General features: G+C 61.9%; 3 protein-coding genes and 1 long non-coding RNA gene across 5 annotated transcripts; 1 reads left to right on the top strand and 3 right to left on the bottom strand.

The window, feature by feature from the left end:
* Positions 1-462: 462 nt before the first annotated feature.
* On the bottom strand, positions 463-4,661 carry SPEM3 (SPEM family member 3). Its single transcript, XM_027568624.1, is given in 4 exon segments — positions 463-720; positions 722-4,182; positions 4,282-4,339; positions 4,489-4,661. Coding segments are annotated over 4 exon segments (3,696 nt in total). The 5' UTR covers positions 4,627-4,661; the 3' UTR covers positions 463-681.
* Positions 4,662-4,786: 125 nt separating this feature from the next.
* On the top strand, positions 4,787-8,552 carry LOC113908331. The gene is made up of 3 exons (XR_003515418.2): positions 4,787-5,023; positions 6,961-7,109; positions 7,425-8,552. It is a non-coding gene; the product is annotated as an uncharacterized LOC113908331 (long non-coding RNA).
* On the bottom strand, positions 5,319-7,218 carry SPEM2 (SPEM family member 2). Its single transcript, XM_027568646.2, has 3 exons — positions 7,020-7,218; positions 6,804-6,861; positions 5,319-6,634 (listed from the first exon to the last, which is right to left on the bottom strand). Exons 1-3 carry the CDS (start codon positions 7,155-7,157, stop codon positions 5,379-5,381), a joined length of 1,452 nt encoding a protein of 483 aa, XP_027424447.1. The 5' UTR covers positions 7,158-7,218; the 3' UTR covers positions 5,319-5,378.
* Positions 8,553-8,739: 187 nt separating the features above from the next.
* On the bottom strand, positions 8,740-11,623 carry SPEM1 (spermatid maturation 1). Of its 2 annotated transcripts, none has more exons than XM_027568650.2 (3): positions 10,334-11,623; positions 10,166-10,223; positions 8,740-9,953 (listed from the first exon to the last, which is right to left on the bottom strand). In XM_027568650.2, the coding sequence occupies exons 1-3, from the start codon at positions 10,466-10,468 to the stop codon at positions 9,220-9,222; spliced, it is 927 nt and encodes a 308-aa protein (XP_027424451.1). In that variant the 5' UTR covers positions 10,469-11,623; the 3' UTR covers positions 8,740-9,219. The 2 variants fall into 2 exon arrangements, with proteins under 2 accessions (XP_027424451.1, XP_027424450.1); XM_027568649.2 differs by having other exon boundaries at positions 8,779-9,953; positions 10,325-11,622.
* Between the last annotated feature and the right edge of the window lie 5 nt (positions 11,624-11,628).

Raw genomic sequence — 11,628 nt, 5'->3', positions numbered from 1 at the left:
TATGTCCAAAGTGAGATAGGCCTACGTCCATGGCAAAGGACTGCGAAGGAGGGGACTCTCAGTCACAATGAAAACAAGTTCTCTGCGTTCTGTGGGAGCTTTGAAGATGCTGGGTTTGAGTGACAAGGGAAAGGAAAGTTTCTCTAAACTCTAAAGCATTGCTGTCCAATAGGATTTTCTGTGATGGTGGAAATGTTCTAAATCTGTGCTGTCCAATATAGTAGCCACACGTGGCTATTGAGCACTTGAAATGTAGACAATGGGACTGAGGAACAGAATTTTAAATTCTAATTTTTTTTCTTTTTTTTAAAGTAGGCTCCCTCCATGCCCAGCGTGGGGCTTGAACTCCCGACCCTGGGATCAAGAGTCACGTGTTCTACCGACTGAGCCAGCCAGGTGCTAAATTTTAATTAATTTTAATTAATTTGCATTTTAACAGCCACATTTGGCTTGTGGCTCCTGTATTGGACAATGCAGCTCTAGGCCTGGGGATCAGGGGTTTTGTCATGCAGGAATGCAAGAGAAACAAGGGCAGGGATATAGTACCAGTCCTCATCAGGCCCTGTGGGTGGCCAGCATCAGGAACAGGGCCGGGGTAGATGTTCCCAAACAACCACAGGACACTTCTCTTGCCTCTTTATTCCTGATGCACCTTTGTCCCCTCTTTTTCCAAAGTCCCCATCACACACTGATATCCCCACTCCTTTTTGGCCTCCAGGGGGTTGCTGGATGCCTCTTGGCGACTGCGCCTGGGAGACAGAGCTTCACACTTGTCCCTGCCCACCCCAAACTGTCTCTGGCGGGCATCAAAGACCACATGCCCTACCCGGGTGCCCGACCCAGGGCAGTAGGGCTTCCAGTTGATTTTGGGAGGCATAGACATCTGGCGATAGCTCTGGTAGGCTGAAGGCACTGTATCCACGGGACGGTACACCCAGTCGCGGCTGCCTGCTCGCCGGGGGGATGGCTGCAGCTCAATTAGCAAAGGGACCTCTGAGAAGGTTTGCAGGTCATTGCAGATCATCACCTGGGGCTTGGAGGAGCTGGAGTTCTGACTAAGTGGGACAGAAGTCCATGGTAGTTGCTGTTGCACATCTTCCTTCCGAGGAGCCTCCTCAGATACACATGACTTCATCAGGCACAGTGATGACTTTAGGGTCTGAGGCAGGCCCAAGACTTGGACTGAGTCGGTACTTAGAGCAAGGCCTGGGTTCTTGTGGTGGTTGGGATTTGAGATAAGGGATGAATCCTTGTGGAGGCTGGATTCCCCAATGAGGCTTTGAGTCTTGGGGAGGCCATGGTCTTGGGTAAGGGCTGGGCCCTTATTGGGGCCAGGATCTTGATTAATTCCTGGGCACTCGTGGAAGTTAGGGTCTTGGATATATTCCGGGCTCCCGTAAATTCCATCGTCTTGTGTACAGCCACCTCTTTTGACTCCAGTGGCTTGTGTAAGGCTTGGATTCTTATGGAGACTGGAATCTTGAGTAAGGCCTAAGTCCCTGTTGACTCCAGAATCTTCCGTAAGGCCTGTATTCTTGTAGTCTCCGGAGTCTTGGGTGAGGCCTGAGCCCTTATGGAGACCAGAGGTTTGGATCAAGCCTGGGCTCTTGTTGACTCCAGAGTCTTGGTATAGGCTCTTCTGTGGGCAAGAATCTTGAGGAAGGCCTAGACTCCTAGAGACTCCCACCTCATGAGCATTGCCTGTACTCTTGTAAATTCCAGAATCTTGAGAAGGGCCTGGGCTATTATGGAGGCCAGTAGTTTGGGAGAGATCTTGACTTTTACAATGTATAGTCTCTTGGTTTTGTTCTAGATTCCTGTAGGCTCCAGAGTTTTGCATAAAGCCTGAGCTCCTCTGAACGTCAGAAGTTTGGAGAAATGGTATGTTCTTGTGGAGGCCACAAGGCTGGGCGAGACATGGGCTTCTAAAGATACCTGCATTTTGAGTAGGACCTAGGCTCTTTTGGGGGCCAGAATCTTGGGTAATGACCAGATTCTTGTGAGGTCCAGCATCTTGGGAAGGGCTTGGACTCTTGCAGAGATAAGGGTCTTGAATAAGGCCTGGGGGTTTCTTTAGGCCTCGATCTTGAACGAGGCCTGGGTTCTTACAGAGGCCTGGATTTTGGGTAAGGCCTGGGTTCCTGGGAACTCTCAAGTCCTTTGAAGGGCTTGGAGTCCTTTGGAGGCCAGAATCTTGGTTGAGGCCTAGACTCTCCTGAAGCTCAGGGGGTTGGGGTTGGAAAGTCTTAGAGAACTGTGGAGGGATGGGGAACTGGGAAGAGGGGGTGGAGTGAGAAGACTTGGAGGTTGGGGGAAAGGTGGGGGGTTGCATTGAGGTGGAGGGCTTCTGGTGGTTGGAGGGTTGATGAGGGACAAAGGATCTGGGAGACATAAGAGGCAGAGAAAGAGTGCATGGGGGAGGGATGGTCCTCAGTGAGCTCTGGGCACTGGTTGGAGAATGAAAGCAAGGTTGAGAAGGTGTGGCATCCTTGGAGTAGACCAGGAATTTAGGGTCGACCGGAGTCTGAGAGTCTGTGTTTCTCCTCTCAGAACTGCAGGGATGGAAGCTGAAATAAGGGAAGGTCTTGGGCTGTAAGAACTTGTCTTTGGCATCATTTGAGATCTTCCATTCCACATTCCCCAACTCCAGGTAGCCCAGCACGGAGCCTGTGGGGGGTGGTTTGACACAGTCCCCACTGTATTGCTTCGATGTTGGCTCAGCTGTAGCAGAGTTGCCCAGACCCTGCCCCTCTTGGGGCCTGGGGAGGGTGCCCACGTCCCTTCTGGAATATCCAAACTTTAGGGGGGGACACACATGGCACACATTCTGTTTCACCCTGCGGGCATCGTAGACTACGTGGCCTGTGGAGAGGCCTTGGCCGAAGGCAGTCAGGGTAGAGGGAATAGGAGTTAGGATGGGGGTACGGGTGGTGACAGAGACAGGAGTGGGGACAGGAGGGGTAGTCAGGGTCATGACCAGAGCTGGGTCGGGGGTTGGGCTAGAGATTGGGACAGGGGCTGGGGGAGGGGCTGGGGCAGGAATAGTGGCAGGGGTAGAAGTTAGGGGAGGCGCTGGGGCAGAGGTGGGAGCAGGGACCAGGGGGTGAGGGACATGGGTATAAGTTAGATGAGCATGGGCCAGAGTGCAGGCTGGGGCATGGGCTATTACGTGCTCAGGGGTGTGACCCAGGGGACCGGCTGAGGTGTGCACAGGGCCATGGGCCTGGGCAGGGGTGTGCTGAGTGTGGTCAGGGGTGAAGCCTGGGGAGTAGGTATGGGCCTGGACTGAGGTGGGCTTGGGGCCATGGACCAGGACAGGGGTGTGCTCGGTGGCATGGGCTGGGGAGCAGGTCTGGGCTTGGGGGGTGATGCGCTCAGGGGTGAGGGCTGCAGAGCAGGTATGGGCCTGGAGGGGTTTGTACTCTGGGGCTTGGGCTAGGGAATGGATCTGGGCCTGAGGCAGGTTATGCTCAAGGGTGTGAGCTGGGGAGCAGGTCTGGGCCTGGGGGGTGGTATGCTCAGGGGCGTGGGCTAGGGAGGAGCTGTGGGCCTGACAGGTGGTGGGCTCAGGGGCGTGGGCTCGGGGGGAGGCCTGGGTCTGGGTCTGGGTCTGGGTCTGGGCCTGGGCCTGGGCCTTGGGGGTGTTGTGCTCACGGGTGTGGGCTGGGGACGAGGTCTGCATCTGGGTCTGGGCCTGGGCCAGGGGGGTGGTGTGCTCAGGGGTGTGGCCTGGGGAGTGGGTCTGGGTCTGGGCCGGGGCATGGGCTGGGTCATAGTCTGGGGTGTTGGTCTTGCTCTCGTGGCGCAAGAGGAGGGGAACCATGTCCACCTTGCTCATCCTGGGGAACTGGGAAGGTGCCTCGTGCCTGGAGTTGAAGCGGGCCCGGGCCTTCAAGGCTGTGACCTGAGGGGCCTCCCCAGCCCCCATCACCCCCTCCTTCCACGGTCCCCAGGGAGCGTCCATGGGAGCCCCGGCGTGCCCACACTGAGGCGGCATCCAGCAGCACCCAGAAGCCATCTCGTCATTCGTGTCTGGTATCCAGGAGTTGAGGTGGTTAGGGTACCCGACCGGGGAGCCCGGGCGCCGGTGGAAGCGGGAGGAGACTCTCGAGCACAGGTTCCTGGCGTCCATGGAGCAGTGCGTGCACATGGGATGGCCACCTGTGCAGCTGGGTTGCTTGTCTGCAGGGAAATGTGGGATGGGAAAGGGTCGGGGCTCCTGAGGGCCCGAGAGAGGGGATAGGTCCACATTCCCTCGAGGCCATGCTGGGGCCCACTCACCTTTGGGGAAAAAATGATGGAAAAGAATCCGCAAGGAGCTCTTCAGGTGCCTCCAGAGCTGAGGGAAGCAGGGGAAGGGGGAGCCCGGACGGGTGGTGAGTCCTGCAGCCCAGCCCTTGCTTGGCCACATCCCAGCAAGCCCTCCCGCCTCAGCCGCTTTCGAACCCCAGGGCTCCCCCAACCCTGTTGCCCAGCCCCCGCCCTGACCAGAGTCACCACATTGATCCCCACGTTGAGCAAGATGAAGCTGCCCAGAATCAGAAGGATTGAGTCTCCTAGGTCCTGGCACTTCCTGGGGTTGGTGCCAGAGCATACTTGGGCTCCGTGGTGGGCTCGCTCACCCATGGCCGGGGGTCCCAGGACTACCTGGGCACCCCCTGGCCCCCACATACTCACTAGGAGCCAGACTCCTCTGGTGGGGGAGGGGGAGAGGGACTGGGTCACAATGGGGCGGGTGTTGGGGTCACAATGAGGGAGGGGAGGAAAGGGAGGGCGTAGGACCGTCTGCCCTAAGTAACCAGGTTCTCGTAACCCGAGTCCCCAAAGTCAAACGGGGCCGGAAGCCAGCACGCCTGCCCTGTGGCCCTCCTTCCTCCTTCATTCCCTCACTGCCCCTGCCTCTCCCTCAAACACTCACACAGTCCATCCCTTCGGCCACTCCTAAGGCGGGGAGGACCTTGGCCTCAGGGCCTTGGCCTTCTCCTTGCCCTCCCTGGGGCCATGGCCCTGGATCTAGGCAGAGGTAGGACTGGAATCTGACCTCACCACGTTGTGTGGGGCCGAGCCTCTGAGCCCACTTTCAGATCGGGGAGGGCAGATGCCCAGAGCAGGTGCTCAGAGACAGATGGTTTGGAGTCTGCAGCTGCGAGACCTCCTTAGGGCACGGGGCGGGAACCAGGGTCCTGCGGGGGGGGGGGGGGGCGGGTGCTGGGGGCCTGTGGCCACAGCCACGCAGAGCCTGGTGCCGAGAAGCCGGGACCCAGGCTGACAGAAGAAATGGCCCTTCCAAGGCCCAGAACACACCACAGTGTTTCCTGGACTCCGTTGCTCTTTATTCCTGTCTCCGTGCCCTGCCCGCCACCCACAGTCGCCACGGGTCAGTGCACCTTCCCGGTCCGGCTCCTGTGCACGGAGGGCCTCGAGGCGGAGGTGGATGGCGGGGGCAGTGAGTTGGCCCGCGCTCGGCTCTCCTGCACCTGCCGCTTCAGCTCCAGGCTGTCATAGACCTGGTAGCCCGTAGTGCCCCCCGGGTTCCTGCTGAGCGGCAGGAAGGTGGGCTGGGGTTGGGGGACCTCGGGAGCCTGGACTTCGGGCAGGGGCTGGTTGGAATGGGGGAGCAGGGCCGAGCTGGGGGCCGGGGCCCGCTGGTAGGAGGTCCCGCCCAGCATGGTGAGGGAGGTGGAGGCCATCAGAGGGTGCCGGGTGGGCAGGGCCTCAGCCCATTCGGCGGCCCGGCGCCGGACCTCGTGGGGTTCCCGGGAGTTGTGGCTCAGGTGGCCCGTGGATGGGTGCGGGCTGCGGGTGGGCTGGCCGTAAGCGTGGCCGTGGCCAGGGAGGCTCCGCCGGTGCGCCTGGGGGGAGCCCCGGGGCACCAGCGCGAGCGGAGGCTCAGAGCCCTCCAGGCCCCGCCGCTGATCCCAGGAGTCCTGGAGAAGCTGGCCACTCGACGGGTAAGGGTCATACCCCGCGGGGACCCAGGAGGGATTCGGGGGCAGCCGGCGGAGAGCGGGCAGAGACGAGGCCCCCTGCTCTGCCTCCATAGTGCCCCAGATTCGGGACTGGGAGCAGTGGGGCCCGTAGGACTGCAGCCTCAGCTCCGACTTGGCCTCCACACGCTTGGGCATGCGGCGCAGCTCGGGGGACAGGTAGAGAGAGGGTGGCGGCAGGCTGGCCAGGATCCCACCCTGGCGGCCCCACAGCCCCAAGCTGGAGGGCAGGCCCGTCTGCGGGTAAAGCCTGCCCCAGCCGCCCCGTGGGTACTTGGGGAGCGGGAAGGCCAGGTCCTCCCCCTGCTCCACGTCGGAGTCCAGGTCCTCCTCGTCAAAGGAGGACACCGCCTGCAGCTGCGACATCTTGCGGCTGCGACGGTGGCTAGGGAAGGCTGAGCGGTTGTGGGGGAAGCACCCCTGGTTCTTCAGCCCCCACTGGTGGCCGTGGCGCCGGCGGGGGTGGCGGCGGCGGCGGCGGCGGCCGGGGCGGCGGGGGTTGCCCAGCCGGCGGTAGGAGGAAGAGGGGTAGCAAGTGGGCCGGGCCAGCTTCACTTCCACGGGCTCCAGGGTGCAGTGGATGTGGACGTCTCGGGCCTTGGCGGGGGGCTCTTTGGTGGCACATTCATGAGCCTGCAAGGTTTCACCTGGGGGCGACAAGCGTCCGTGAGGCCGGGGCGATTGTCAGAAGAGCTCAGGGCTGGGAACAGGGCGGCCTGGGTTTCTAGGGTTGTGCTGGTGGCGTCGGGCTGGGGTGGGGGGTGTGTGTGTGTGTGGGGGGGGGATGTCCCCGACCTCTCTTGCTGCCATACTTACTTTTCTGATTAATCCAACAGAGCATCTTGTCCAAGGCATTCTGGAGCGCATGCCACATCTGGGGGTACGGTGGGGTGGGAGTGAAGACCAGGAGGCTCTCTACCCTCCCCCCACACACCCCACCCTGGCTCCCAGCCAAGACCACACACTCTTGCAGGTGGAGGCTCCCACTCAGCCCTCTTCAGCCGCGGGGGGCCGTCCCCCACCATCACTGACCACAGTTACCACGTTGATCCCAATGTTGACGAGAACTACGAGGCCCAGCAGCAGAAGCAGTACGTCTTCTGGATCCTGGAGGTGTCCCTGGTATTGATTGCAGCACCCCATGTTGTCGTACCAAAGCTGGTTTTCCATGGTGGGGGGGCCCTAGGGCCACCTGGGCCACCGCCCCCCCCCCCACCAGCCCCGACCGCACTGTACCATGCCGGGACCTGGGGACACCTACCAGCGGGGGAGGGGGTTGGGTCATAATGGGGTACATTGGGGGGAGTCACAATGCAGAGGTGGCCACGCTTTTGTCCCCTCGGCTTGCCCTTAAATGGCCATCTCTGCCCTTGGCTGCCACTTAATGCGGCCCTGTCCCCGGATATCCCAGAGCTCATTCTTTCCCTGTCTCCACAGGGGCCTGCTTAAGTCACCACCTGATTCCTGATTTGAAAACATGGTCGCTATAGTTGTAGGACAGTCTTCACAGGGACTGAGTCGTCCATAAAGGATTTCCTCCATGTCATTGTTCTCTTGAGACATCAAGGCACCTTGTGCAGTTGGTCCCCTCCACCTGTGCCTACTTGGGACCAGCAGCTAGGGTGACAGCAAGAGTCCCCTCCGGGGTCACCGCACTGTGCCATTCCCTCCCCGTCCTTCCCGTTTCCCTGTCATAATTCCTCTAGTACCTACCCTCCCCACCCCTTCCTGGCCAAGGATTGCAGCCCTATGCCGTGTGGTCACCGAGCCCATTGGCCCCCTCGCTTCGGAGCAAGACTGACTTCCCGCTCGCCCCGGGTTGCTTGCCTCTGCCGGGGACCACCCCTGACCATGCTCTCTTCCCTTCCCAACCAACTGCCCTCCCACGGACCTAGCCTTCCAAGCTGGAAACCTGTTAGCTCCCCCCTTAAGAAAACCTCATGAAACGCACAAAGCACAAAATAGATGTAATTGTGGATAGGACAAAAGGAGCCTTCGTTTTGAAGCAGGTTCATCACTGGGGGCCGTGGAAGTGGTGCCCTGGGGGCGAGTCATTTGTCCGCACGGCGGGTGAACAGCTGGACAGAAATACACCAACAGCCAGCAGGTGTTTCCCTCCGAGCCGCCGAACACATAGTAGGTGCTCGATACATACTCACTGAATGGAATCAACTTAAAATGATCAACAATGGGGGCGGAATGAAAGCGAAGGAAGCAGCAGGCTGGTTCACAGAAGGCCTGCCTGGCCACGTTCCAGGAACGCATCTGCTACAGAAGGTGGGGTCCAGTTCCTTCGGCCTGGGCGCACCCCCGGGGCTTCTGGTTCCCGAGCCCTCGAGCGGCCGCGTGAGTGTGTCCATGTGCCCACGTGGGTGGGTGTGCGGGCGCGAGGCCGGCTCCCTGGGAGGAGGGTAGGGCCTGATGTTCCCGCTGCGTGTGGCTGGCATGCTCCCGATGACTTCACATGGCAGACCGAGGCAGGGGGAGTCTGAGGGGCCAGGCTGACTCTGGAATGCAGTCTCCCTGCGGGAGCAGAGCCCAGAGCCTCTGAGGCCGCGCGGGGACTTGATCCCTAGTGTCTGTGTGACCGTGAATGAGTCACTTCCCCTCCCTGAGCCTCGGTCTCCTCACTGGTGACAGGCAGGTGCTAATCAGAGCAGTGAGGTCCCAGAGGGCAGCCCTCGAGAATGTCCCCGGTGTTTGGTCCTCTGCTCCGAGCCTGCTCGTGGGCACAGGAGCTTGGGGTCCTGACTGGGGGAATTGTGAGGGCCTGGGCACCCTCCCTCTCAGCCGGCCCTGCTCAAAGAAACCAGGGCTTTGGAGGGGAGGCCGGGGAAGCACACCACACCTGGCGGCTGCTGCCCAGCCCTGGGCACCGGCAGAAACCAGGCCGCCGAGGGGCTAGGGCCACGGGGGTGGGGTCTCCCCCCTAGTGCAGGCCTGCCTGAGGATCTGGGCCGGGATCTGGGGCGGGGGGGCTGCTCTGGGCATGAAAAAAACCAGGGGAGTGGCAGGTGGGAATGTCGGGCCCCAGAAAGGGCTGGGAGAGAACTGAGGGCAGGGCCCAGGGAAGCCAAGGGGTTGATGAGGGTCCTTGGGGCTCCCGAGGTCCCTGTTGCCAGGGAGACCCTTCGCTGAGGGACCGGGGCCTCTGGGTGCTGTGTGGGCCCTGACTCCCCACCCCCCACACCACCGCAGACCACCTCCTCTCTTCCTTTTATTTTTGTCCCCGTCACCTCTCTGCCACAGAGCGGTATACCCAGTCCTTGCCCGTGCCCTCAGCCACGTTGCTGGATGGGGAGCCCAGGGGGTAACAGTGGGACAGGGCCTCCACCTCACGGGTCAGCTCCCGGAGCCGCCGCCTCACGTCTCGGGCGTCGTAGACCACGCGGCCCGAGGAGTGGCGCCGGGGCATGTCAGGGACAATGGCCGGGCCCCGGAGGGGCGGCGGGGCTGGCGGGCTGGGGGCACACGGTTCCGGCTCGGCCTGGGCCCCCGCCCCGCTGTTCTTGTGGCTCAGGGCCTGTGGGCCTGGGGGCGGGGGGTTCACCGGGTACACGTAGGCCTCGAGGCCCAGCTCTGACCGCATCTCTCCTTTGAGGGGCCTTCCTCCTATGGTCCGCTGGAAGCGAATGGTCTGGGGAGGGGGCTCCACGGCATCCTGGGGCCAGGGAGCCCAGAACCTCTGGCTGGACTGGAAGCCCTGCCAGTCTGCCGGCTGATCCCAGTGGTGGGAGCAGACTGCCGGGTGCTGGTGTGGGGGCTTCTCGTCGTCGTCCGTTTCGGGGGCCCAGGCTACTGGGCGGTGGGCACGGCGGCCCGAAGAGCCCCGGGGGCGGTGGCGGCGAGTGGGTGGGGGGGTCACGGTCATTTTCACAGGGTCCATGGTGCATCGGAGGTGGACTGCAGGGGCGCTCTGCTTCGGAGGCTGGGGCTGCTTCCCCGGTGAGGATGACTTAGAAGCTTCTGTGGATCAAGGAGAGGCGGGAGGCTGGTGGGGAGGCTGAGCTCCTGAGGGGACGGGGAGGGGGTGGGGGTGGGGGTGTAGGGTGCAGGGGCAGGGGCTGCCCCGCTGTGGTGTCTGAACGGGGAGGGCGGCAGGGGAAGGGGCCAGCTCCGGGTCAGCGCTAGAAGGCCGGGTCCCTGCCTCTTCCGTGCCCCCAGCCTCTCCCGCTTACCTTTCTCATAAACAATACGGAACACTTGGCGTAAGAAGCCCCGGAGTCGGCGCCAGAGCTAGGTGAGGGAGGACACAGTGAGCCCGGGCCGGCCCCGGGCCACCAGGCCTCCCGCCGCCGCCATCCTGCCAGTGCCCTCCCGCCTGGCCCCACCCTGACCAGCGTCACCATGTTGATGCTAATATTAATGCAGATGATGAGGCCCAGGAGCAATAGGATGGAGTTGCCCAGGTCCTGACAGCTGTTGGTGTTGGAGCTGTGATACGCGGCCCACCCGGGCCGTGGCCGCTCAGCCATGGCCATGGGGGTCCCTAGGGCCACCGGGGCCCCTAGGCCCCCAGCCTACTGTACCCACACTATCCACCAGGCCGCCTGCCTGCCTGCCCCAGGGGCTCCTGGGGGTATGCGGGTCACAATGATGCCGGGCTCTCCCTCACAATGTGCCAAGAAACAAAGTCTTGGGCGTGGTGGACCTTCCAGCCCGGGCCCAGGCCTCGACAGAGGCCGAACCCTGCACCTGGCACTGCTGTCCCCGTAACCAGCCACCTGGCCTGGCCCCCACGCCCCCTGGCCTGTCTGGTATCTGCCCCCATGAGCCCCTGGCCATTCCTTCTCTACAGCAGCCTCAGGCCTCTGCACACACCTGGGCCCTGATCGGAACTCCCCACACCACCCTGCTACCGTGGCAACCTTACCCCAGCACCCGCTCCCCCCCTTTCTCCCGGCGCTCCAAGCCGCTCCCTGAAGTGGGCTGTGGGCTCGGACCACCTCCCTCTCCCTCACTGGCGGAGTGGCGGCCCTGAGGCTTAGTTCCTCGGAGCCCCCCACCGACAGCCCCCCCATCACAGCAGGCACAACCAACAGTTAAATTTTTATATTTACAATATTCTCTTCATCTTTTGCCAGGTTTAAAAATGTGTACAGAGCCGCGAAGGGTTGGGGCAGGGACGTGGGATGGTCTGGGGATTGTTCTGGGGAGAGGGGCTGGGCATTGGAGTCCGTGGCTGAATCATGGGGTCCCCCAGCCCCCCTCCCATGCCCCAGTCTGGGGGGGGCATCTGTCTACAGGGTTCAGGGCCCAGGTCCCTAGCATTTCGAGGGCATGGCTGTTTGGAGAGGAGCTAGATCAGGCAAGGGAAGGGGTCAGAAAAGAACTAAGTTTCCCTGGGGGGAGGTAGGAGAAGGGACAGGAGGCAGAGCTCTGGGGAGCCAAGACCAGGGATCCCGGATTTGGGTGTCAGTGGAAGACAGCCCCCCCCACGCCCTACTCAAGTGTGGCACTAACGAACCCGCAAAAGGCCAGCCTCTACTGGCGTCCCTTAAAGCCCTTCCTGATGCCATCCGTCTCCCCGGAGGCCAAAGCCTTCCTCCTCAGGCGGTTCCCCTCCGGGGCAGTCACCCCGCCCGCGTGTCCTTTCAAATTCTCCCTGCTGCTGTCCCCCCCCGGGCCCCGTCCCCCGCTG

The sequence above is a fragment of the Zalophus californianus genome, chromosome 16, assembly GCF_009762305.2.
Source record: "Zalophus californianus isolate mZalCal1 chromosome 16, mZalCal1.pri.v2, whole genome shotgun sequence".
NCBI lineage: Eukaryota > Metazoa > Chordata > Mammalia > Carnivora > Otariidae > Zalophus > Zalophus californianus.
Note: the sequence above shows the minus strand (reverse complement) of the source record. Positions and strands in the feature narration are given on the sequence as shown.

Bases quoted from the DNA above. Each gene is read 5' to 3' on its own strand.
- SPEM2 (XM_027568646.2), bottom strand. From the start codon at position 7,157: ATGGAAAACCAGCTTTGGTACGACAACATGGGGTGCTGCAATCAATAC. The intron at 6,862-7,019 runs GTCAGTGATGGT...CCGTACCCCCAG, and splicing joins GGATCAACGTGGTAACTGTG to ATGTGGCATGCGCTCCAGAA. The intron at 6,635-6,803 runs GTAAGTATGGCA...TGTCGCCCCCAG, and splicing joins CTGTTGGATTAATCAGAAAA to GTGAAACCTTGCAGGCTCAT.
- SPEM1 (XM_027568649.2), bottom strand. From the start codon at position 10,468: ATGGCCATGGCTGAGCGGCCACGGCCCGGGTGGGCCGCGTATCACAGC. The intron at 10,224-10,324 runs GTCAGGGTGGGG...TCCCTCACCTAG, and splicing joins GCATCAACATGGTGACGCTG to CTCTGGCGCCGACTCCGGGG. The intron at 9,954-10,165 runs GTAAGCGGGAGA...CTTGATCCACAG, and splicing joins CCGTATTGTTTATGAGAAAG to AAGCTTCTAAGTCATCCTCA.